Raw genomic sequence first — 23,300 nt, 5'->3', positions numbered from 1 at the left:
GTCCTGACGCACTTTGCTCCTCTTTTTTGAATGACATATGCGCTTCAAGTAATTCGCGCGCAAGCCGTTTCTTCTAAATCTTTAGAACCTTGCTTTTGTCAAGCTTTGCGGTGCATTTTCAAGTGGCCAACAAGGGAAATACTCGACAAGGGAATTATTGCAAGAAAGCGAACTACAGCTCCTGGACTTGCGCTTGTTCGTACACCCAGATTACATCTGTTGGTGCTACTCCCTGCACTAAAAGAAATGTCTCAAGCCTTACAGTTCAGCTCATGCAAAACTAGTAAGAAGGGAAAAAAGGCAGTAGCAACAAGTAGTGCCCTGAAGAATGCTCTCAATAGGTCATGTCTGCATCGCATTGAAGAAAGCTTTAAAGGTGCACTGAAGAGGAATCTGAACTCGTATTTTTGCCGCGGGAACTCGATCTGCACGTTCCGAGAATTTTTACAAACTTTGAATTATTGGCCTGTGCGGCCGATTTCCCTAATTTAAATCGGATTAACATCCGGCTCCCGCCCTTTTTTAATTCCCTGCAGATGGTGGGAGGAGTCGACCAACGCATGGAGTGCCTTTCAGGCAGTCACTTTGCCTGGCTTTGCTTTCTCTTTTAATTTGTTTTTTAGGTTTCTATGAATATATAGATCTAGTCAGAGACTACACAGCTACAAATTAGGCCCACGGAAATAAAAATACGCGTGGACTCTTTGTACTGAAGCTGAAATGACAGAATGGCACGTTTTTCATTTTCCAGCCGAATAAGCACTATAGTGCTATACTCCATTTCATACATACTAGGCAACACTTTGGAAGTCTAGCACCCACAAAACCATTACTCTTCCACGTATCACTTGTCCTTATCGAAGCCTCGGTGAGCGTCTGGATGAAAACCGAGAAGTATGAAATAGTTTTAGCACCGGTTATCGCAGTCAAAGCTGTGAGGAGCGAAGTGTTTCGGCCCTCTGGCTAGAATTTTCACTGAGTGTGAACTACTTTTTAGGTGTGTATAGAGTGATTTGCCTTACCAGCCGTGTATCATATCGCCATATTTCATTCTTACTTCGCAAAGTGCCGATCAGTCGCAGGACAAAAACTTGGCAAGATGTAACATTAAGAAGGTTGCCAGTCATGATACTTGACAGTTGTCACAATGAAATAAGCCTGTATTCACTTTGGTTGTAAGGCAAACTACTTTTTGGGCACAGATTTAGCCTATGCTAAGCTAGCTGGCTAGCTTTGGCAGTGTTGACTGTTATGTATGAAACGGAGTATAAATAATCTGCGAATGCCCTTTCCTCTCGTTGAAAGTGAGAAAACCTTTGCCACTACAAACTACAAGATGCAGATTTTGTTTGTATTGCCAAGATGCACTGTGCCTCTAGTACGCCCTTCTCAAAGTGCAGACTGAAGTTGAAAGTACTGCACATTAGAAAGCACACAAAGCATGCTAGTTTTTTGCCGTCCAGAAGCAGGGCAGTAGCGTTTGTTTATTCTACACACCAATGAAACACCCATTATCTACACTTTTTTTCTTCACAGATGTTCAGTACAGCTTCTGCCACGTCTTCAAGTGGTCGGCATCCCAATCACTCGGAAACTGCAATAAAAAAATATAAAAGATGCATGTACATATCAGTAATCACCTTTTGACATCATTATCAAAGCATGCTTCACCGACATGATGCAAATGACTGTGCAGCACTGAACATGGAGCTACAAGTCAATTCAAGTGCCTTCATATGTGCTGGCTGCTTTTGGCCTAACCACATCAAGGATTGGTCTTATCAGTTTGTAACAGGAACCTGCCATGCACCACTTGCCATTAAAGCTCCATGACTGTTAGAAACACAGAGTTCGTTAGAACAGAGCACCATAAAATTTATGCGGCACCCATGCTATTGTGCATCACAAATGACAGTGCTGTAAAATTATCAACAAGTGCGTACAGGCCAAAGCAGTGGCATCTAAACATGTAGCAGAGCTCGCGAAGAGACGACACTCAATCAACACTCCACGAAATTTGTGCAGCATGACCAGTGCAGAGAGAAATGGAACTATACTGGTGTGAAAATCATGCTATCACTGCCCATTCCATGGCACTGAACAATGCCATCTGGTCTCTGAAGTGCAGTGCAATGGTTTCTTTCAATGCAATGGTATAATACTTGTGCTCCTCTTTTTACAGTGCATACTTGTGCATGTCTTGTCCCTGCCACCACTAATGCTTAAAGAGCCTGCTCCGGCCCATGTGAATGCATGCTCCTGAGGCTCCAAGCATGGCAGTTTAGTCACCATGGGATGTCAAAATCAAATTCAACCTGTGTAGGTGAAAGCGCGAGCATGAAGGCCAAAAGTAAAGTATGAAGTATGGCAAATAGACACCGTGACATCCAGTGCCGGAGCCACTAACAGCAGCTGTAAAATAATACAAAATGCTGAGTGCACACAGCCTACACGCACCTTAGCATCTACACACTGCTTGTACACATTAGTTTTGCATTAGTCAGGGTGTTGCAAGTAGTACATGCAGAGAATAACAGGTTGCATTGTGTCGTCGACTGTGCTGGATGAAATCTGTCGCAAATATGACTTTGGCTCAGAGATGTTTTGTTAATAAAAAAAAATGTGCTCTGCAGATGATAAAGGGTTGAAGTCTCTTTATCTGCATACTTATATCTTTGCCCCCAATGCTAAACTTATATTATACAGATATCTACAGCACTACAACTATATTACTGCAGAGCGACACTTCAAACAACCAAATGCTCACAATGAGCTAACTCCAACACAAAACATAAGGTAAACAAAACCACACAAAAAAGAAAGCAGTTCATTCCATTCTGGATACACGAAGTGTGGCTGGCATGTGACAATGGAAGTATGATACATACTGGATACTGGCATGAAACTGTGCACATATATTCTCACTACTAAATGTATAATGACTGAGGCCCAACTGGAACTGCTGACTGAAATTACTGGAAACAGGAAAACTGCAGACAAATTTGCATTTTGCTTCCATATGCAGCTACAGTTAGCTATAAGGCTAAGAGCCTCTCAGCCAGTAACTCTGCATATTTGTAGTCCCCATATACAAACACCCACATCCGGTCCCCTGCCCTGTGCACACCTGCGCACAAAATTTATGTGCACTCACTTTGAACAGCCACCCTGAACACTATGACCATAGATGACTCCCTCACCAGGCATTACTGCCGTTTCAAAGTATCCACCCTACACCCTCTGAACGCACCTGCTGCCAATGAAGACCGGTGCAGGATATTGCAAACAGAAATCTGTGCACAAATGCACCAATAGGGCCATTAAAGGTACACCTGCATCCAACTGTTCATTAGTGATGCTTTCCGTGACCATGATGCCGCTTAAGGACCCTGCACACAGCAAAAGATTAAGTTGCTGCCACCTGTATGTGTGTAAACCATGGCAATTCATTGAACACCTGAAAAGGCAGCCATGCTCAACAAAGAGCAGGTCCTGTTGATACGCCCCAAGCTACACCACCGTAGCACTGCACTTCTCTACTTGCACACTAGCCAGGAATGTGGAAGGGTGAAGGAATGACATGTACTTTTTTACTGGCCACAAGCACACCCGTGCAAAAGGGTCATTACCTAGTACAATGTATTTAGGGGCATTCCCAAAATGGAGTAGGTTTCAACTAAGGGAGTAATTATTTATTTAGCATCCACCTAAGTGCAGTGAGAATAAAGTCCTCTCTTCACATTCTCAATCAATTTGACCTTGCCTTGCCAACTGCTAGCTGCTCTCGTGGAAAGGCGGTGGTCACAGGTTCACGCACTAGGGTGAGAAGTAATTTTTATTCACCGTCAATATTTCCAAAAAAAGTGGCGTAGCTTTCCGTTGCCGCAGCCTGGGTGCACTCAGCTGAATGCTAATGAGTAATTACTACATTCGTAGGCGTTACTTACTAGCCCCTGGGTTTATTTACAGTGCCGAGGTATGCTCGGAGCCTTAACAGGATAAAGTAAACACTTTGACTGCAAACCGGTGCGCTGAATCTTTTTACTTGCCCAACAACCAAGACCACCTAAGGTAAAGACACAGTGGCCAGAATTTCCGTAAAATATACACAGCCCAGCAGGCCGGCTTTTGGGATGTGCTGTGCAGCTCATTTCGCGATGCCAGCATTTGAAATCTCTCGCAAGTGAGTGGACCTTTGGTCCTCAGCCCTCCATGGCTCAGGACTTCTACGAATGTGACAAGAGCCTGACTGCACTATTTAGGAACATGGACTGCATATATTTGACAAGGACTTTACATTACAACGTGATTAGTAATACAATCGCAGAAACGTTACACTTCAATTAGCCAAGGAAACTGGCTGGTGTCTAGAAAGTGTGTTCTGACAATAGGCTAAATTCATGCCATCAGTCATGTAAACAAATGTGCACAACAGAACAACTCCCAATACCCAATATTCAGGGGTATTGAAGAAGCAATTCATTCACTAGTAACACCTGCATTCTTGATGAAATTAACTAACCAGATTGCAAAGAAAGGCTATGCTAAGAGTTCTGGCATACAGGAACTGCACCATTAGCTAGGTTTCGTGCTTTTTGTGCTGCATTTCTAGCCACCACTCCCTTCTAATGCTTTTACGCGATTGAGGGTAAATGAAATAAAATAGTCTTCCCCAGGAGTGACAGATTGCCGATCACAAAGTTTCAGGCAGGGGGACACAATCTCTGTTACTATTCACTGTGTGCTTAACTAAAATAGGCATTCTGAGGGTTGCACTGGCAACAACTAGCTACAAGAATTGATGGAGAAAACTGTAACCTGCGACTTGCTGACGATATTGTCCCCTTTTATTGCCCGGTGAAGAATTGAAGTACATGCATGATGACCTAAAAAACAAATTGTAACAGTAGGCTTAAAAAGCAATATGAAGAAAACTAATGTTCAACAGTCTGGCAAAGTAGCAAGTTTACGATAGGTTGCACGGATGGTGGAAGTAGTAAGGGCGCATCTAGACAGGAAAAGCAGTGACTAAAAATAAAGAAGAAATTATCAAAAGGATAAGAATGGGCAGAAATGCACCAAGAAGATGTACTCAAGTTATAAGCATGAGCTTACCAATATCACTCAGAAGAAAAGCATTTAGCAGTTATATCCTACCACTATGGTGGCCTATGGGGCTGGAACTTTGATGCTTACAAAAAGCTTCAAAACAAATTTATAGAATCGCAGTATGTAATGGAAAAAAAAAAATGCAGCTGTGACCGCATCCAAATCAATACGCATGATCAGCGCTAGCTGGTCCACCTCATGCTTTTGAAATTGTTGCACTTGCTTTGAAAGCTGCTGTTACATGTATGTTTCCGCGGTAGAGGCAATGTATTTCGTACAGCCTCACCACAGCAGCATGCCATATCGCTCATGGGTATGCGATGATTGTGTTTGTTTTGGGAGAGCTAAAATGAGTGCTTTGAGGTGTAAGAAATGTGTTGGCACAGACTTTAGCATCTTGCCGTGCAGCACATCAGTAAGCGGCGCCTTGAGAACGTTTGTCCCCTGTTCAACGCATAGTGTGCTTGTGGCTCTGGCCTCAGAGCAGTGTTCAGAGCATGACGCTCCACCTCGGCTGCATCCATGGCTCTCCCATGGCTACTGCACAAGCATGCAGGATGCCATGCCATCCAGTCATTTCAGGATGTTCTCTTGAGAGGCATTTCAAGGCGTTTTGGTGACCTCTTGCTGTGACCGTGCACTCCTGCCCGAAGATGAAGATGGCATGAGGCATAGGCTATGTGCACGGGGTAGTCATGTGATTGCGGACGCTCGATGCAAAACTGGGGACACTTACCTATAACAGCCAGCTACAGCTACTCCCCCCCTGAGTGCTGTGGCGATCCACATCCCCTACAATCCCATAGTGATGATTTTGATTCCTTTAGATGAATGCAACAAATTTTGCACCAGAAAGCTACTGTGAGTGGATCTGGTGTTATTTAAAGTGCAAAGTAAAGCGAGCTGCTGAACCCGCGGAGTTGCAGAGGGCTACAACTATTTGAAGTTGGTCTATTTGTGGGAGCTGGTAAGAGCTGAAGGGGTGGCTTTCTGAATAATAATAATAGTAAAAAATACATTCTCAAGACTAACCTTAACGCCAAACCTGACACCTAGCATGGCCCCCTGCAACGACTACCTAGAAATTTGACAACACCAATGCCTCCTCAATAGTAGTGAATTCTGCAACATGATATACCAACAACTACGCAGTCCAGTTTGAGGATTCCGAGCTGTGAGCTAAGCAGAGAGGCAGCACTTTGATGTTTTGCGAATTTTTATACAGTGTCTGCTCTGACATCAAAGATGAGGGGCAAAACTGAACTGTGATTGGTCTGCTCCAAAGAACTGTAGAACAGTGCACCTGCTATATGCCCAGACGGAGCCACTTGCAAACCAAGTTAGACTAAATGCTCACAAAACTAATTCAGCACTGTACCAGAGCGTGGGCGTTAGTGAACGACTTGGATGGCGCTCCAAAGCTTTGCGTGGTTAACCAAGAAGCCAAAACATAGAAAGAGGCTTATTCCTGGTCTTCACTGAAGAAATAAATCCTTGTATCATTCCGGGCATGCCAGATATTTGTCGTCAATGGTTTTTTTACGGTCCATAATAACGCCCTGAGGGGCGAGTTAGTGCACAATGAAATGAACGGCGGCACAACAAACACACTAACAAGAAAGGGACACCACATGTGCACACTACCAACTGTATAAGGACTTGAACACATAAAAGGGCCTATTGTACAAGAAAGGTACTTCAGAATAATAGCCTGAGGGGCAAGTCATCAAGCGACCACCAGCAGACTGAGGCTGACGAATATGACAAAAAAAATGTTTTCACCACTCGTGGCAATGCACATCAGTTTAATGTGTTTTTTAATGCAACAGCATTAGGAAGGCCATGAAGGCGAAAACTGTGTGACAGCAGCGCCTGCGCGAAGTCTCCACCAGCCAAAACTGTGACAGATGGTGTTTAGGGATATTCCCCTCCCTCCACCGGCCATTTGCCAACTGACGCCCAGGGGAGAGAGGCGGAAGGTGCTGGACTAAGAATGACTGTGCAAAAATGAGGTTGGCTAAGAGTAATACCACTCGCACAACAGCAGGCCTATGTGCAAAATAGACAGCCTCCCGAAGAACTTTCTGCGCAAAAAATGAGGCTTGCGAGGGCTATTCCATCTCCGCATTGCTCAGGACGAGCAACCTGGGTTGCACAAGTCCCATCGGTGGCTGTTTGACAGCAACCTGCGGGTGCAGTGGCACGTCTCTTAACCGCTGAACCACTGCGGAGGTAGTGGTTTGAGGACTCGACGCAATTTATCAATGTGACATGCGTTGCGGAGTTACCATAGCAGCAGTTAAACAACCGGAGATGACAAAACTAGGACCGTAAAAGGAACCACTAGAGGGAAAGACGAATTTCTCAGACAATAGCAGGTCTACACGCAATACAGACCGCCTACCGAAGGGCTATCTGTGCAAACATGAGGCTTGTGGGGAGCTATTCCATCGCTGCGATCACTTCTCCACATTGCAAGAAGTGATTGCGAAGAGCAATAGAATAAGAAGAGAACCAAGACTGAACGGAACTGGAACAGAATTAGAATTAGAATAGACTGGCGAGTGAAAGATGAGTTCTATCATATTTTCCGCCACATCAATCCAACTGATCGCTCCTACATTTCTTTCATCTGAGCTTATCTGAGCTTAACAACTGACCCTTTCCAAAGAATTTTTAACGTCTGACCCTGACAAAACAATGGCTGCTACCATGTTCTGAGCTCTGACAAATGAGCTGGCCAGTTTTAAGGGCAGTGCACTTATTGAAAGCACTATGTAGAGACTGATTTTGCAAGCAAACTTGACTCTCGAACAGGTTTACAGAAAATGACATGCTTGTACGGCCGGAAGCTAAGCCTTTCAAGAGCTCCAGAGCCAACTACAAGCAGCAATATTCAATGAACATTGTATGTGCTAGCCACACTTTTCTCCACTGAAGACATACTCATACCCATGAACAAAAATATGCATGACAACAACAAACCAGCAGGTCAAGGATCGAAAAGGAATGTTTATCAGTTGTGGAGTGGCAGTCAAGTTACCACTGTACAGCTGAATGTTTCCTAAAGAATGGACCCTGACACTACGCAACCCACCCTCCCGCCTAATTGTTGCTTCGAGCTATTCTCTGTTTCAATATTACCGTGCTACGAAGCAGAAGAAGCACAATTAGTACGCCGATCTCAAGACCTCGATGACGGGTACAACAAAAACATTGTAAGGCATAAAACAAAATGCTAGCCATTGCATGTGCTCAAGTCATACAGTAGAAGCTCAATGATACGAATCTCACGTGACCGCGAAAAATATTCATATCTTCTAAAATGAACAAAATTCATCCGCAGAAGAACAGAAAATGCAATCGCGCAGATTTGCTGATGACTGGCGTCACTGCATGGCTGTGAATCGGCCTCATGTTGTTGCACTGTCGCGTTGTTGGCATTCTCTTGGATTTCGCGCTTCTCATGTCTAGTGTTTCCTAGGGACATTACTCTCCAGCGGTCACTGTCAAGCCGCAGCAAGTCTCTGGATGGGGCGAAGCTCCAAGCTCCAAGTGGTGACCACCACCGATGGTGACACCTGTGAAGGGCTCTTCACAGAAGTTATGCACCGAGAAAGTACAGTTCAGACTTCTCCAGTGTGGTCCAATAGTAACATTGAAGCCCCTTTCACTGGTGAAATGTTACTCAATGCAAGCGAGCGACACCAACATGAAAGCTGAAGACAGCCTAGGCCCTACTGGTGGAGAAACTGCATGTGTGCTAGACGTGCTCTGCCTGCTATCCAAAATAGGGGGCTCATAAAGCAGTTGGGACTCGAGTTTAAGTGCCTTCGCGGTTGCACTAGTAGCAGTGAGGCTGCCTCCGTGGCAGGCATAATTAACTGATTTCAGCAGTATGTGAATAAAAACTTCCGCATGTGCGTTCCTTAACTGAACACCTAAGGTGTCGCCTTTTACCATGCTGGTGGATACATTTAGGCTGCTGCTTGTGACCTACTCCATGACACATACCTCAAGTTCTCCTCACTGCCAATGCCTGCACTGACTAACACTGGTCATGATGACTGCCACAAAGTTCTTCATTCAACATGGGTTTAGGATAGGCCATTAAAGATCAGTCTACTCATCATGTCAGCACAGCTGTTATTGAGGCATCTTAAAGGGTGTCCCAACTTTGTTCTGTTGTCCACCTTCCCATACAGATCTTTGTCGTCATCTGTTCGAGCATGCAACACACAGCTGGTCACATAACTGTGGTTGGTATAAGCTAGCCTACTACCATCAGCTAATTATGTAAAAACAAGGCTTCTTCCTGTACTGCCTACACTGAAAATGCTAAACCAGCACCCCCGCCCGTAAAATCCGATAGTTCAGCATTTCATGGCTTTGTTACCGCTTGTCCGGCAGCGAAAGGTGCATTTATTGCTAAGATATTTAGATTAGAAGTTGCAAAACTTTTCCTGCCCCTCTGATTCAAACTTGAGGCTCTCTTGTGACGAAATATGAGAAAAATGATGCAAATTCGCAGAAACCCGAACTCCGTGACTGCTGGCAGCGAGCACTGCACTGCCGCCTAGCAGCAATTACCGCCAGCCAGACGTTGAAGGTCTCTTGTCAGCCGTCGTCACTTCGTTTACATTTGCACCAACGTTACGATGGATCCTGTTCCCGATTCTGGCAATGAAGTTCTTGCAAAGAATCGCTGCCTTCACTTTAGCGACCACAACCGCACACAGCGTGTGATGCTTTTGCGGGCTGAGGCGGCCGGTCTGGCAAAGAAGTCCTAATGCCGAGGAGTCAGCGGTGTCGCTGTCACTGCCGAGCCACCGCCACAACTGATGTGTAGAGTCTGGTACGTGCAGGCATATTTAAATGCTGTTATAATAGTCTTCAAATGGATGGTTATGCAGCCCAGTGTCCTGGTGCATTGCCGAAGTGAACACACTTACTGGCGCATCTGCTAACATGGACGCGCGTCAAACATTACCTATCCACTCCTGTTTTCCTTGTCGAAGGTGCTTGCCTCTGCATGAACTTTGTCTGCTGCTCCGCCCTTTAAATTGAGACGCATCCTAACGAAACCACCTATGCGCGCAAAGCGCATAGCCGCAAGGTGCCCCAAAACATACTGAAACTCAGCTGGCCGCCTGTTCTGCTGCCAATTACAGGCTTTCCTTGGCTTCCAACATTCAGGTTGCTTTTTTTCCGTCTTCGTGTGATAAAAGTGCACTAGCAGTGTAAAAACAAAACTCATATACTTCAATATGGATTAAACGCACAACCTTCATGAACGTTTGTCAGCCTCGGAGATTTGTGGTGTTTTGTCAACACGTTGTACTTGCCAGTTTGGCCTGTGGCGGCAATACCTGTACTTTGGTTCTTGCTCTTTTCTACGTTACAAAGGCTTTGTTGTCAGTATGAGTGGCGTTTTTGTAATCAGGAGCTGGTATTCTGTCGATACCAGCCAGCTTCAATTTCTCCTCAGTGTCTCTTGAAGCCTCAGAACACCAAGTATGCCTATAGCTATAATCTTTGCTGCCATGTACCGACAGTATTGTGCATCTTTATCGTGAAGAGTTTTAAATTTCTCCCGCCTCAACCACCAGCTTGTTTGCGAACAAACTGCGCACAGAGCTTGGGTATTATGGTAACTTTTGCCTCGTGGTAAGTTTGACAACAGTACTCACATGGTCCAGCCACGCATGATGCAAAGATGTAAGCATCTGCACTGAGGTTGGGGAACCGAAAGACGCCAACGTCAGGTTTTTTCGCCAATGGGCAGTGGTGGTGCTATCTGTCGTCTGCAGAAGAAAGCGCCACAATGCAAAAGGCAACGAGGCGAGCGTTGCGACGTGCATGGGTCCTTTGTTGGTGGCAACCCGGTGCTGGCGGCTTTCAGCTGGTCGATTTCGGTGCAAATGATCACGTGTTTGCATAAAGCGTGGCTGATTCAAGCAAGTACTACTGTCAAACTTGCTGTGAGGCAAATGCAGTGATGGGAATGGCCAAAACCATTTTGTAGCAGGCCTTGTAGCAGGAAAATATTTGCTTTGTAGCAAGCGTCACTTGTTTTGTAGCAAGAGCCGGCATTTCCGAAAAAAAAAGCTTAGAAGACAAATTTATAGTTTATTTGTAACAGCATACATCAATGCAATGCAATACAGAAACACACAAAGTGTATATTGACTAGCACTGGTAATCATTACCATGGTAATTGTACCGCAAGACAAAGAAATATTGTCTTCACCAGCAACAAAGAACTGAGACCGAAGTACTCAAAATATTAAAATAAATTATGAGTGTAAACAGGAGCAGCCACTGAACTAAACCTGCTTTCGAGAAAAAAAGGAACTGACCATCTTGGATTGCAGTAAGCATGTATGACAACCCTTCGCACAAGAATCAAGAGAAATGAAAGGGAATTAGGCATGTGCTTTAAAAATACTGATATCAGATGGACAGGCCTATGTTCCTTTCTTTGAGCCCTTATTAAAGGCAGCCAGATGAGAGACACTATCATTCATTTTTTCCCTAGCTTGGCTCAATATTGCCTGGCCACTCGCAATGTCACTGAAGTTCTTCAGCTTCATGCCCCGCTCAATCAGCAATTCAGCATTTCTGAACATGTGCTGCGCTTCATCTACCTTCTGTTTCGCTTGTGCTTTAGACAAGCTGGCACTTGCTAGCACTGGATCCGCACCTGCACGTGGCCTTTTCGACTTCTCTTGTTCGCAGGCAATGCGCTCTGCATACCGTTTCGACGCGCCTCGAACGGCCCTAATGACATTTGGACAAATTGAAAGCTGGCATGGGTCACTGTTGTACCTTCTGGCAAATGACATAATCTGGCGAATACCATTCACGCTTGCCAGACAAAGGTTCGACCTCTCATTCAAAACCCTTGTATTCTGGCTGAAGCCTCGCTCAACATCAGCGTTCCCATGCGGAAGCGAAAGAAGGGCCTTGACAAGCTTAGTCAAAAGCGGATATTTTCTCTCACCTTGAGCGCCCTTGATGATAAATATATTATGCCAGTATTTGTCAAGTGGCCCATCAGTGCCCACATTCAGCGCTTCAGAGCTTAAGAGTGTCACCTCATCAAGGAGAGATGAAACTTGGCTAGGTTGTATCACTTGAGGCGCACATTTTGCAAGATATCTGAAGGATTCTGCTGAAGACTCCTGGGAGTGGGTGTTTGGGTGCAAGCACCTGAGGTGCTGAAGTGTCAAATTCTGAAGAGGAAGCCTTGTCAGAAGGTACTTTGAGCACGCTATGTAAAATGACCTAGCTCCTAGTCGAAATTCAGCTTTCTCTGAAGCAGACCAAGATTTCATAGCTTCCTCAGTATCTGCCCCAACTACTATGCTTTCCTTCCAATTCTGCGAACTTTCGACATCAATGGAAGCGAGCTCATGTCCCTGTTTCAACATGAACACCTGAGGCCTCAGAAATCTGCCCAAAATTTTCTTCAACATCATCACCATTTCATCATAAAGAACATGCAGCAAAGGTTCACTCTTTTGAAACAGCGTCAGAAATCCCACAACTAGGTCACCTGCATTCTTCACAAACAGAGCCTTTGCGTAGAAACTTTTGTCATTCAGGTTTCTGTTTAGTCTCGCCCTCATGCTACCTGCACCACGCACTGGTTTCTGGGAGTCTAGGATGCTCTTTAGGGCAGAAAACTGCTCGACTAGTCTTTCCACAGCTGGTACAAGAGACAACCAGCGACAGTTGACATGACGCAAAAACACAGTTTCAGGCAATCCAAGAGCCTCTTGTTTTTCTTGGAGCTGGGCACTTTGCACCGAAGATGTCTTGAAAAAGTAATACACGTCACTGACTACAGTTTCAACTTCACTACCAAATGAATCAAGAGCACATGAAAACGCGTTGTGCACCTTGTGCAGCGAGCACTCTCCGATTTCCATTAAGGGGCCGTTTTCCTGGGTCAATTTTTTCTTTAAACACTTCATTACATTTGGACCATCACTGAAAAATGAAAAAAACCCTGCTCGAGGAATATTTTCAGTGGCTTCATTTACACATTTCAAAAGGATATCAGCCGTTGCCCTCCCCAAACGAAACGACTGCAGGTGCTCGACCACTACTCCTTTTTCAGCACCAGAAAAGTAGCGCACGAGAACATCAAACTGCTGGCACCGCTGTTCTGGCAGTGGTGTTTCATCTACACTGATACTGAAAACACACCAGGACGATTCAGTTCCTCATGCACAAGTCCCTTGAAATAAGGCCCAAGCCCATCTGACACAACGTAAGACACTTTTTTCCTACTACAGGAGAAGTCTTTAGCCACCTTTGAGTCGGGAAACATCAAGCGATGAAGGGGTGTAGCCGTATCCGCCCATGAGTATGGGAGACCTTTTATCGTCAATGCCAAAACAAAAAGGGCTTCGCTAGCTGTGACACGGTCTGCATGGGTCATCGTGCCTGTCGATGAAAAATCCAACGATGCTTGAACAGCAGATGGCCTCTTCAGCCTCCCGTCAGGGCCCCGAAGCTTGCTGGTCAGCTCCAAGTGCTTTTTACTCTGTGAATGCCGTTTCACTGCTGTGACACCATGCTGTGAGCAGTTGATTGTCTGGTTACAAATAATGCAATAAGCATTTTCTTCCCTTTTTCCTGGTCTGCACCACACCTCGAAGCAATCTCCATTGCAGTCGACATCTTTCAATATGCCAGAGTTAAATTTGCTGTTGCGTCCTGCAAACGATAAATAATAATGTTAGTTTGATGAAATAAAAAGCTGTTATGCAAGCAATATGATCCTGTAAATTAGAGAATAATTGTAGAGTGCTTAAACATATTCTAAAAAAAAAATAAAGACCCAGGAAACACTACGGTTCTTTTCCCACAACAGTCATGGTTAACAATTATACACTTCATTCAAACGTGGCAGTACAAGTTATAGAAACACGTTCCTCGATACAGAACTGAATATTAAAAATTAACTTTAACAAAATTTCAATGGAGGCAAAATTCCAGAGGGCCGTGCGATGTCAGTGCACGTTAAAGATACCTAGGTGGTCGAAATTTCCAGAGCCCTTCACTGCAGCGTCCTTAGGTTGTAGCTGTTGCACTAATAGCTGCAAAAGTAGCTTTTTCAGGGCTTTCAGAGCACCTGAGCTGCACATACCGGCAATCTTTCCTGCACTAATTTGATGAATAAACGTTAATTTGGATAAACGTTAATTTGAACACGTAAAAACAAAAGAGCAGTTTGTGATAAATCCAGAATAAGCAAAGTGCCAAAAATTTGCAGCTCACTAATTGCAAAGTATTGAAGGCTTCTGTCTAGATGTTTGGCAGAGCAAGCTCCATTCTAAAAACCGGACACGTGTAATTATAAAAGCAGTACCACTTTCGCCGACAAAGAGCGCACCTGCTTTGAGCGCGCGATCGCGCTATCATGCAGTCCTCGACCGCCGAGGAAGGGTGGAGGCTTTCTCCCACGTATCCCTTACCCGCCCGTTAATTGCTGCCCTGAAAAACGACCTTGTTTCCCCTTACTTTTTGAAAGCTTCCGCCGTAAATTCGCGAAGCCTGCCAAGCTTCGACAACAGACAGGGCCGTCAGCGCAGCGCCAAAATCGTACGAACGTAGCGGGCGCGCCAGAAGACGCTTGTTGCTTCATCGTATAGCCGGAAGACCGCAAAATACCGCATTCCGTGGAACTTTCTTTCATTTTCGCCTCGGAAGTTTTTTTAATTACGGCAGCAACACGAGCACGAAGGCCAGAAGGCCCACCAACTCCGTGAGAAATGTACGGCGTCATATACGTCCGCGGTATACACTTTATTTCAGAAGCCGCTACATAAAACTCCTTAGCATGAGTTCAGTGCTCATATCCATATAACACTTTCAGCTCAAGCTGCAAAGGCACTGCTTTAAGGACGTCTTTCAATCAGCCAAGTGATGTCAGGAAAACGCATTCCGTAGGCTCCGCAGCCGGACAATCCGAAACTACCAAGCGACCTCGCATGCCGAGTGAATAAAGGAGCGCGTGAATGGCCCGGTCGCCGGCGAGTTTTATGCATTTCGTGCCGCAAGGTTGTTATGGGCAGCCCGGACGTCACTGTAGCTTTATTTCAACCACGGAATTCGTAGAACTGCGGATGGCAATATGAAATTACTGAGCGACGTTACACGGCTGCCCAGCACGCCACGTGCTCCAGGGCTTTCGAAGCTGATACTAGCGTAAGACGAACGCCACAAAACTACAAGTACTCTTTCATAAAAAGTAAACAAACCGGGAATTAACAGCACCCTCTCTTGCAGGCTCAAACTACCACGGTCCTGAAACATGCATCCACCGCCATTCGCTCAATTTGCTACTGTTAAGTCATGTTCAGTTTCTACATTTGAACCCCGCCACACTGACTCATCAGCTCTTATGTCCAGAAAGACTCATTTGAATAAACTAAAAGGCGCAAAAAAGAGAAAAAGCTTACCTTTCAGTTTCGAGAGCGCCATCGTGACGCCGCCACGACGCCGCTGAAACCGCTGAAACCACGCAGTCGAGGCGAACGAGCGGCGGGAAAGTGCAAGAGCGCGCACCGACGCGCCAAGGCCTAGCCACGGCCCACTCCACCAACTACTCGCCTCCGGTGCCGGCCCACCGGAAACGCTCGGAGCTCGGACGCGGTGGAAAGCGTGACGCGTTCACGACACCCTCACTCAGTCACACTCTCCCATCAGAGACGAAGTAGACGGAGCACCATGCGGAGCACTCTAGACGAAGACTGAGAACTGGATCGTATTGGATTTTACCGGCTACTCTCAGACTTCAATGGCGGACAACAGTCGCAAGCATAGTTCCCTCACAGGGCAGTACCTGACGTTGGCGACGGCTCGTTTTGGCGCAGCTTTGGCGCAATTTTGCACAAAGGCCCCTTTTTGGAGCAGCATGTAGCAGCTTTATCGAAATGGCGCAGATTGGCGCAATTGGCGCAGCATTCCCATCACTGCAAATGCTACCACAACACAGAAGCTCTGTTAGCCGTTCCACTGCAAATGAGAGAGCAGTTACAGCGGGAAAATTTTAAAAATCTTCACGATAAGAATGCACAATACTGCACAAGCCTTGAGATCAATTACAGATGTGCAGTTTCCACTCACCAGTATGGCTGTTTCCAAAGCTACCCAGTCACTGCTGCTTTAGTGCCACATTTCGCTCAACGAAAGATTAGCAATCAAGTTCTTCCAGAGGAGACTTATGTGCTATCTGTGAACCGCCAAAGCCACTGTTTACTCGCACAGCAAGTAAACAGGCACTGGCATTCTCTATGAGCAGAGTGTTCTCCGGGTAACATATCGTGTCCACTGCCCACTGTCAGTTTGTTTTCCCACTTTACGCTGCTGATAAAAATGAACAGCTGTTACACTGCAATTTTTGTATGCCTTAAGTCATCTCAACAGCCTCTCAACCAGTCTTTGATATCATAGCCCCCATTTGCCTGCTGACACTGAAACTGAAATAGCATGAAAGAAATAATTAAATTCTACGGTAAGCAAGAAATTTCATGCCTTTTAAGTTGTGTTGGAAAAAATGAGCACCGATACGCTAACAACTGCCTTAGCTGCAGAAAAAGTGGCTGGGGTGTTAGTATGAACTCTGTCCAGGAAAAATACGTCTGTGCTGAAAACCACATAGCTTGAGTAGCGGCAAAGTGAAATGGAACTACTGTGGAAACAGCCTGTTTCAGGGTTGTGTGCTGCACAACTTTGAGGTGTGTTTGACAACTATCAAATCAAGTGACTGTATATGTCAAGCCTTTAGAGGTAACGATGTGAGTGAATGAACTGACAGATGCTGCTTCCAGAAGTTGTTCAAGTCGAAAGAACAGTCCCGCCCGCGCCCCCCCCCCCCCCCCCCCCCCCCCCCACCGCTGTGGCTGGGCACATAGGCTGGATGATAAGGTAATGAAAACAGAAACAGACTAAGAGAGCAGACAGCTTGCTGCATGCTTCCATTTTCTGATGAAACAGACTACGTGTGCACTGCACTGGGAACAGGGCTGGGCATGATAGTTCAACAAAGTATTTTCGATACAGATACCCTCAAAAATTGTATTTCCAATATTGATACACGATACAGAACCAAAAATGGCTTCCGATGCAGAAAGTCGGTACTGTATCGTATATATTTTGATACAGCAGTAAAATAGCCAGTATTAATAAAGCTGGTAATATTAATAACTAAGTTTAGAAAATTTTCATGATTTCAGAAACTAATGCATCTAGTATAGTGCACTGTTTTTGAAAGGGTTTAAACTAATCTGGCTGCACAGATTTCTTTAAGCTCCACTGTCAGCGCAGCTGGTTTCTTTAGAACTTTTAACATTAGACTGAAGCCATGGTTACATTGAAACAATCGCTCCCCTGAGCAGCCTTGAAACTTTTCTGGTGCTCTTCGTTTGTTACTGCAGTATTTAATGGATTGCCGCTGTATTTGCCCCATGCTAAAGGGTGCAAGAACCGAACGGTTTTTTCCCCAGCACTAGGTTTAGGAGACATTTGGGATTGAAAATTCAACGTTTAAATGTAGAAGGAAAAAAACAAAATAAAAAGGGCGAAAGATTTTATTAGGCACAACAAATCTTCCTAAGCTTTATTATTTAGATGCTACTTTTACTTAACGGTATTAAGTAGCAGCATTCGCTCAATGTGCCAGTCTGAAAGACCCCCATAGTGCCACCATGGTATAAGCAAGCAAAGGAAAAAAAAGCCTCTCTACAGGAGCAGTCGAAGTGTTGTATCTCATGAAGGTGCCTTTTCTCAACAGATAAGAGGTAAGCTTATAGCCATGTCAACTCGAGGATCCTGGCAGTACAGTTAAACTAAATTTTCACGAACGCCTTTTGAGAACTATGGCTTGTTCGAGTCCTTGTTCTCCAAACGAAAGGAACGCATCTGATGCTGATGACCCCATTGAAGTGCGTGTGGAAAGTGCATGGCCTTTATCGAACTGACAAAGTAAACTACGGATGTTCTTAAGCACCTGAGCATGATGGCAAAAGGCACCTATTTCTGTTGGCGACCACTGCAACCTGAAATAGGGGCAAAGGGGAATTGTTTCTACCAGAACAGTAAGCCTGATCTAGATCATGAGAGGGAAATAACTAGAAGAATAAGAATGGGGTGGAGCACATATGGCAGGTTCTCTCAGATCATGAATGGCAGTTTACATATATCCCTCGAGAGAAAAGTATACAACAGGTGTAGCTGTACTCACCTATGGGGCAGACACGTGGAGGCTAACAAAGAGGGTTCAGCTTAAGTTAAGGACAATGCAGTGAGCTATGGAAAGAAAAATGATAGGTGTAACGTTAAGAGATCGGATGTGGGCGGAGTGGATGAGAGAACAGACGCGCATTAATGATATCCTAGTTGAAATCAAGAGGAAGAAGTGGGCTTGGGCAGGGCATGTAATGCGAAGGCAAGATAACCACTGGTCCTTAAGGGTAACGGAGTGGATTCCAAGAGAAGGCAAACGTAGCAGGGGGCGGCAGAAAATTAGGTGGGCGGATGAGATTAAGAAATTTGCGGGAATATGGTGGCCACGGCTGGCGCAGGACAGGGTTAATTGGAGAGACATGGGAGAGGCCTTTGCCCTGCAGTGGGCGTAGTCAGGCTGATGATGATGATGAGTAAGCCTGTCTCCTCATTCCTTCTATCACTGAGTGTGCACAAGTACAAGGCATATGTCGTCTAACGGCCAAACAATGAACATAGGAAGAACGAAGACTGGCGACTGGCAGCACCAACGGCACTGGTATTGCGTCTTTCTATAGTGCTCCATCCCCCTTTTTTCTTTTTTCAGTGTGAGCACCACGCGAGCAAGCCAAATTGACTTATAGCACCCTCAACATCTGCAGCACATTTTAAAAAAAATATGAAGTATCATTAAAGGGACACTGAGGAGAAATTGAAGTTGGCTTGTATCGACAGAATACCAGCTCCTGATTACAAAAACGCCACTCATACTGACAACAAAGCTCTTGTAATGTAGAAAAGAGCAAGAACCAAAATACAGGTATCGCCGCCACAGGCCAAACTCGCAAGTACAAGCGTGATGACGTCATAGGACAAAATAGTGTTCCTAGCAACGCTAGGACACGAGAAGCACAAATCACTGAGGCGCAGCCAATGCATGCGCAAATCTCTTTGACGTCGCCAGATGGCGCCACGTGCCCGGCAGCTACGCGCGCGCCTGCAGCATCGGGACCAATCAGCGCCTGCTCACCGGCTGTAGACTGGCTCCCGGTATTCCGCTAACGGTAACAAGGTACACGGTATGCTAAAGGTGTTTATTTGCGAGAACTTCGTTGGCGATTTCGAGAGCGAGATCCATCGTAACGCTGGAAAAACGCCGGTGCTAACGTAAGCGAAGCGACTGTAGCGACGGCCGCAATAGCCGATAGATGCCTTCAACGTGCGGCCGGCGGTAGCTTTCTTTTCGGCTGCTGCTAGGCCGCACTGCTGGCCGCCAGAAATCACGGAGTCTGCGTCACGTCATGTTCACGTCATATTTCACGTCACTTAGTCCTCTGTCGTCATAGGAGAATCCCAAGTTTGAATCAGAGCAGCGGGAAAAACTTTTTCAACTTCGAATCCAAATTTCTTAGAAATAAATGCATTTTTCGCTGCCGGCCAAGTGGCAACAAAGCCATGACATGCCGAACTATCGGATTTTGGTACAAAAAAAATATTAATAGTGCTCTCCTCACTGTCCCTTTAAAGTACATGGTACTCTAAAAATGCGTTTTCGATACCGATACTATAACACTTCCATTTTTGGTAACTGATACCTAACACCGATACACAAAATGCATCAAAAGATAGTATCGAAGAAACATGAATCTCTGATACAGTCCAAGCCTGATTGGGAAGGGATTCAAAGTTGGTGTAGTGGTTACTTCAAATGCTGTCGGAGGCCACCATGGAGCAATGAGCTATGATAGCGTGTTTGTCATTGATAATGTGCTTATCAGAGATGCAAACTCAGCTCTCTATGACACTTTCAGCGTTGCAGAAAGAAGCAACAACACAAATTAATGCAAGAGAGTGACATGGACAAACACTGACGAATTAACTTTTACTGCCATCAGTAAGTGCTTGTCCGCGTCAATCCCTTGCATTTGTATATGCTGGCACCACTTTTTTTCTTTAACATTAACAAACTAACCAAGCATGAAGTTCTACATGAATACCTGCCAAGCGTGCTCAACACTAGGTGTCAGCACGGTGCCCTGTGACTCACACTGGAAGACCTCTTCTATACCCACGGAAGAACTTCATTTCTCTTTGCCAGAGCTATAGCTGTGACTGCTGTGAGGGTGTAGCATGCATATATTTGCGACAGACAATGTTCCTGCACACAACCTGGCCATTTTTATGGCACATGGGGCAACTATTTCCACATCAATGATCACCACTACACCAATGTCAAAATTATCTTCTAGGCTTTGGCAAATTCCAAGCGGCAATCTATGTTTACTGACATCATGGGTAACGTTCCAAAGAACACACATCCAAAATTTCTGGTCTCTACTTCTTCCATGAGTGCATGTGCAAGCACAAACTTTCATTAAAAAGCAAGGAAGGTACACATTGACCAGCCTACTGTCGAGCCTGCATACAAAAGCCTTGTCTATCTGAATGCAAAGTATTTCCGAAATGTCGTAATAAAAACACATGTGAACTTCTTGTAGCGATTCACACTGAGAAGAGAGGAAATGACTGCATTAGTTATATGCCCGTGGTCCTAAGTGAGAGTGACGTATTTTATATCAGAACTGTCTCAGTAACTAAGAGATTGTTATGACGAGTCTTCTGATCAGAGGCTGCACATGGGTACAGGTGCACACACATAAAATGATTCCTGTTGAACAAAGCTGTGTTGAAAGTTAGCGCCGATCCTGCCTTCTCACTACATCCGTGTCTTCGATTTGTACTGCTGACATTTTCCCTCATCTATGATAGGCAGACAAGCAACGGCAAGCCCTTCCCCAGTCAGCTGTCGTGCCCTCGTGCTGTGCATGATGCTTTCAAAAATAAATAAGCAAGGCTACTTTCAGATGGTTTCTCCTCACGGGTATCACCAGCAGCAATGGCTAAGATGCTCCACAAAAAAGTCAGAGAATGCATGCCCTAGAAGACTGAGCTGGGGCCCATGAAAGTGAGATGCACAGTTTGCATCGACGTCATAGCGTCCACCATCTTTGGGTTGTAGTTAAAGCCAGGTTGTTTTCCTAATTCACTTATCGGCAATCGGTTACTTTATGGTAATGGAGCAAAGGCTAGGCAGGAGAGGGGAGACGGTCCTTTGTCCCCGTGCCATTGTTCAGGCATGGGGTGCGGAGCGGTGAATGGTAGTAATTAGCAGAAGTAGGGGGAACGGCGTGAGGTTGCTAGTGCTGAGGGGGCCACTCCTCAAGCAATGGGAACAAAGGGCCGTTTCCTGACTCGTCTCTGCTGCCCATCTATATGAAGCAAGTGGACGTCTACATGCACAGTCACCCACTATATGAAGAAGGTGGTGGGGAGACATGAGATCCACTGTGTTGTTTTCCTGTTGGATCTTCTATATCCATATGTGCTGTCCATGATAGCCACCAATTCAGGCTGAGCTGCCAACTTGGTAGCATTATGGAAACTGAGAAACATATGTGCTATTTGCCGTGGTAAACTCTGCCACAAAACTATGTCATGATTCTGGTTATGGTCTATGGATGAAACCACAGTCAACGGACACTGAGGGATTCAATACGACTAACCATTATTCAACTGACTGAAACTGAGCACTAGCCAAAAAAAAAAAAAAAGGAAGATGGAAAAACAGCACAGGACCAATGCTAGACTTGCAACTGTGGTTCAGTTCAAGACAAAACTACCCAGAAAACATTACAAAACATGTGCAAATGACAGTACAAAAGAATTGTAACTGGGAGCACACGCTTCTCATGTTTTTTCAGAGTCATTTACACATGCTCAGTACTTTTCGCTGGGTACTGCTTTGCTGAATGAAACCATAGTTTTAGCTTCGCCAGTTGTACACGCTGTCCGGCATTCAATACAAACCACATACCAATTCCCTCTGATGTATACTCTTCCGTATCAACCTCCCTAACGGCGTGGTGAACTATCTCGACTCTCCGATGCATTGTTGCGGAGCACCCGGCAGTCGAGGCATGGGGTCTCTAAATAAATGTTTTACTTTCTCTCTGAGGCACCCAACAGAACCTGAAAGGCGAGCGTGAGGACGATTAAATTTTTTTACAAACATGTCGGCGATCTACCATCACATCCTCATTTCCTAAACGCGTCTATCCGTCAGCGGCAGGCCTCCGGATTTCACGCACCAACGTTTCCACCTTGGTTTCGCAGCAGTCAACGGCAAGTAGTACACAGTCGCACACGCCGCACTGCGTAGGGTGATCCTGAATGAATGAACCGCATGCAAGGGCGACCAGAGAGGGCAGCAGGGAGGAAAGAGCGTAGGCCTAGGCGCAATACCTACCCCCAATGAAACGGACCTCGGGAGAGGAGGCCAGAGGTGCTCTACTTGAGGTGCTTGAAGATTTCCTTGGCGGCGCAGTGGTCGACGCAGTGGAGGAAGTCGAACAGCTCCTCCGTGCACGTCTCGAGGGTCTGTGTTCGACTGTTGACGCGGTCGTTGCATTCCTGCAGCTTGTCGCCGTACGCGGAGCACTTGCCTTCCGCTCGACACTTCTCCTTGATTGTGTCCAGGGGGTCCACCAGGTCCTCTTCCTCATCGGCGGCCTTCACCACGGGCTTGACCTTATCCATGGTGTGTGTGTGTCCGCGATTTCACGGGCTCCCAACGAACCTGAACACCGAGGTCGGAATCGCAGCTGCGCCGGCAGAAGTCTGCACGAGGAGGAGGACACGGTGACCTGCCTGTTACAGTGTTGTCCGACGCGTGTCGAGAATGGGCTACGATACGTGATTAAGACTACAAACAGCTATCGACAGTCGTTGCCAAAAAGTAAGCATTAAAAGGCCTAAAATTATTAATAATGTAAGCAGTGAGTTTAAGAACAAATAGTTCTGCAAAACTACTTCAGACAGCTAGCAGACCATAGCAGACCGTAGCAGACGACAGTGACACAGACCACTATTTAAAAACTCTATTAAAAATACGA

The 23,300-nt window shown here is 45.6% G+C and overlaps 1 protein-coding gene and 1 long non-coding RNA gene across 3 annotated transcripts; both read right to left on the bottom strand.

Moving 5' to 3' along the window:
* Positions 1-1,446: 1,446 nt before the first annotated feature.
* Positions 1,447-23,066, bottom strand: LOC149344664 (cytochrome b-c1 complex subunit 6, mitochondrial-like). 2 transcript variants are annotated; one of them, XM_089546324.1, is made up of 2 exons: positions 22,655-23,066; positions 1,447-1,594 (listed from the first exon to the last, which is right to left on the bottom strand). In XM_089546324.1, exon 1 carries the CDS (start codon positions 22,942-22,944, stop codon positions 22,696-22,698), a length of 249 nt encoding a protein of 82 aa, XP_089402450.1. In that variant the 5' UTR covers positions 22,945-23,066; the 3' UTR covers positions 1,447-1,594; positions 22,655-22,695. The 2 variants fall into 2 exon arrangements, with proteins under 2 accessions (XP_089402450.1, XP_089402451.1); XM_089546325.1 differs by having other exon boundaries at positions 22,671-23,066.
* On the bottom strand, positions 11,225-16,871 carry LOC149344665 (uncharacterized). Its single transcript, XR_016283213.1, has 2 exons — positions 15,585-16,871; positions 11,225-13,836 (listed from the first exon to the last, which is right to left on the bottom strand). It is a non-coding gene; the product is annotated as an uncharacterized LOC149344665 (long non-coding RNA).
* Positions 23,067-23,300: the final 234 nt, after the last annotated feature.

This window comes from Amblyomma mixtum, chromosome 5 (genome assembly GCF_055824585.1).
Source record: "Amblyomma mixtum isolate Tamu chromosome 5, ASM5582458v1, whole genome shotgun sequence".
In the NCBI taxonomy this organism is placed as follows: Eukaryota; Metazoa; Arthropoda; class Arachnida; order Ixodida; family Ixodidae; genus Amblyomma; species Amblyomma mixtum.
This window is presented reverse-complemented; position numbering and strand designations above follow the sequence as displayed.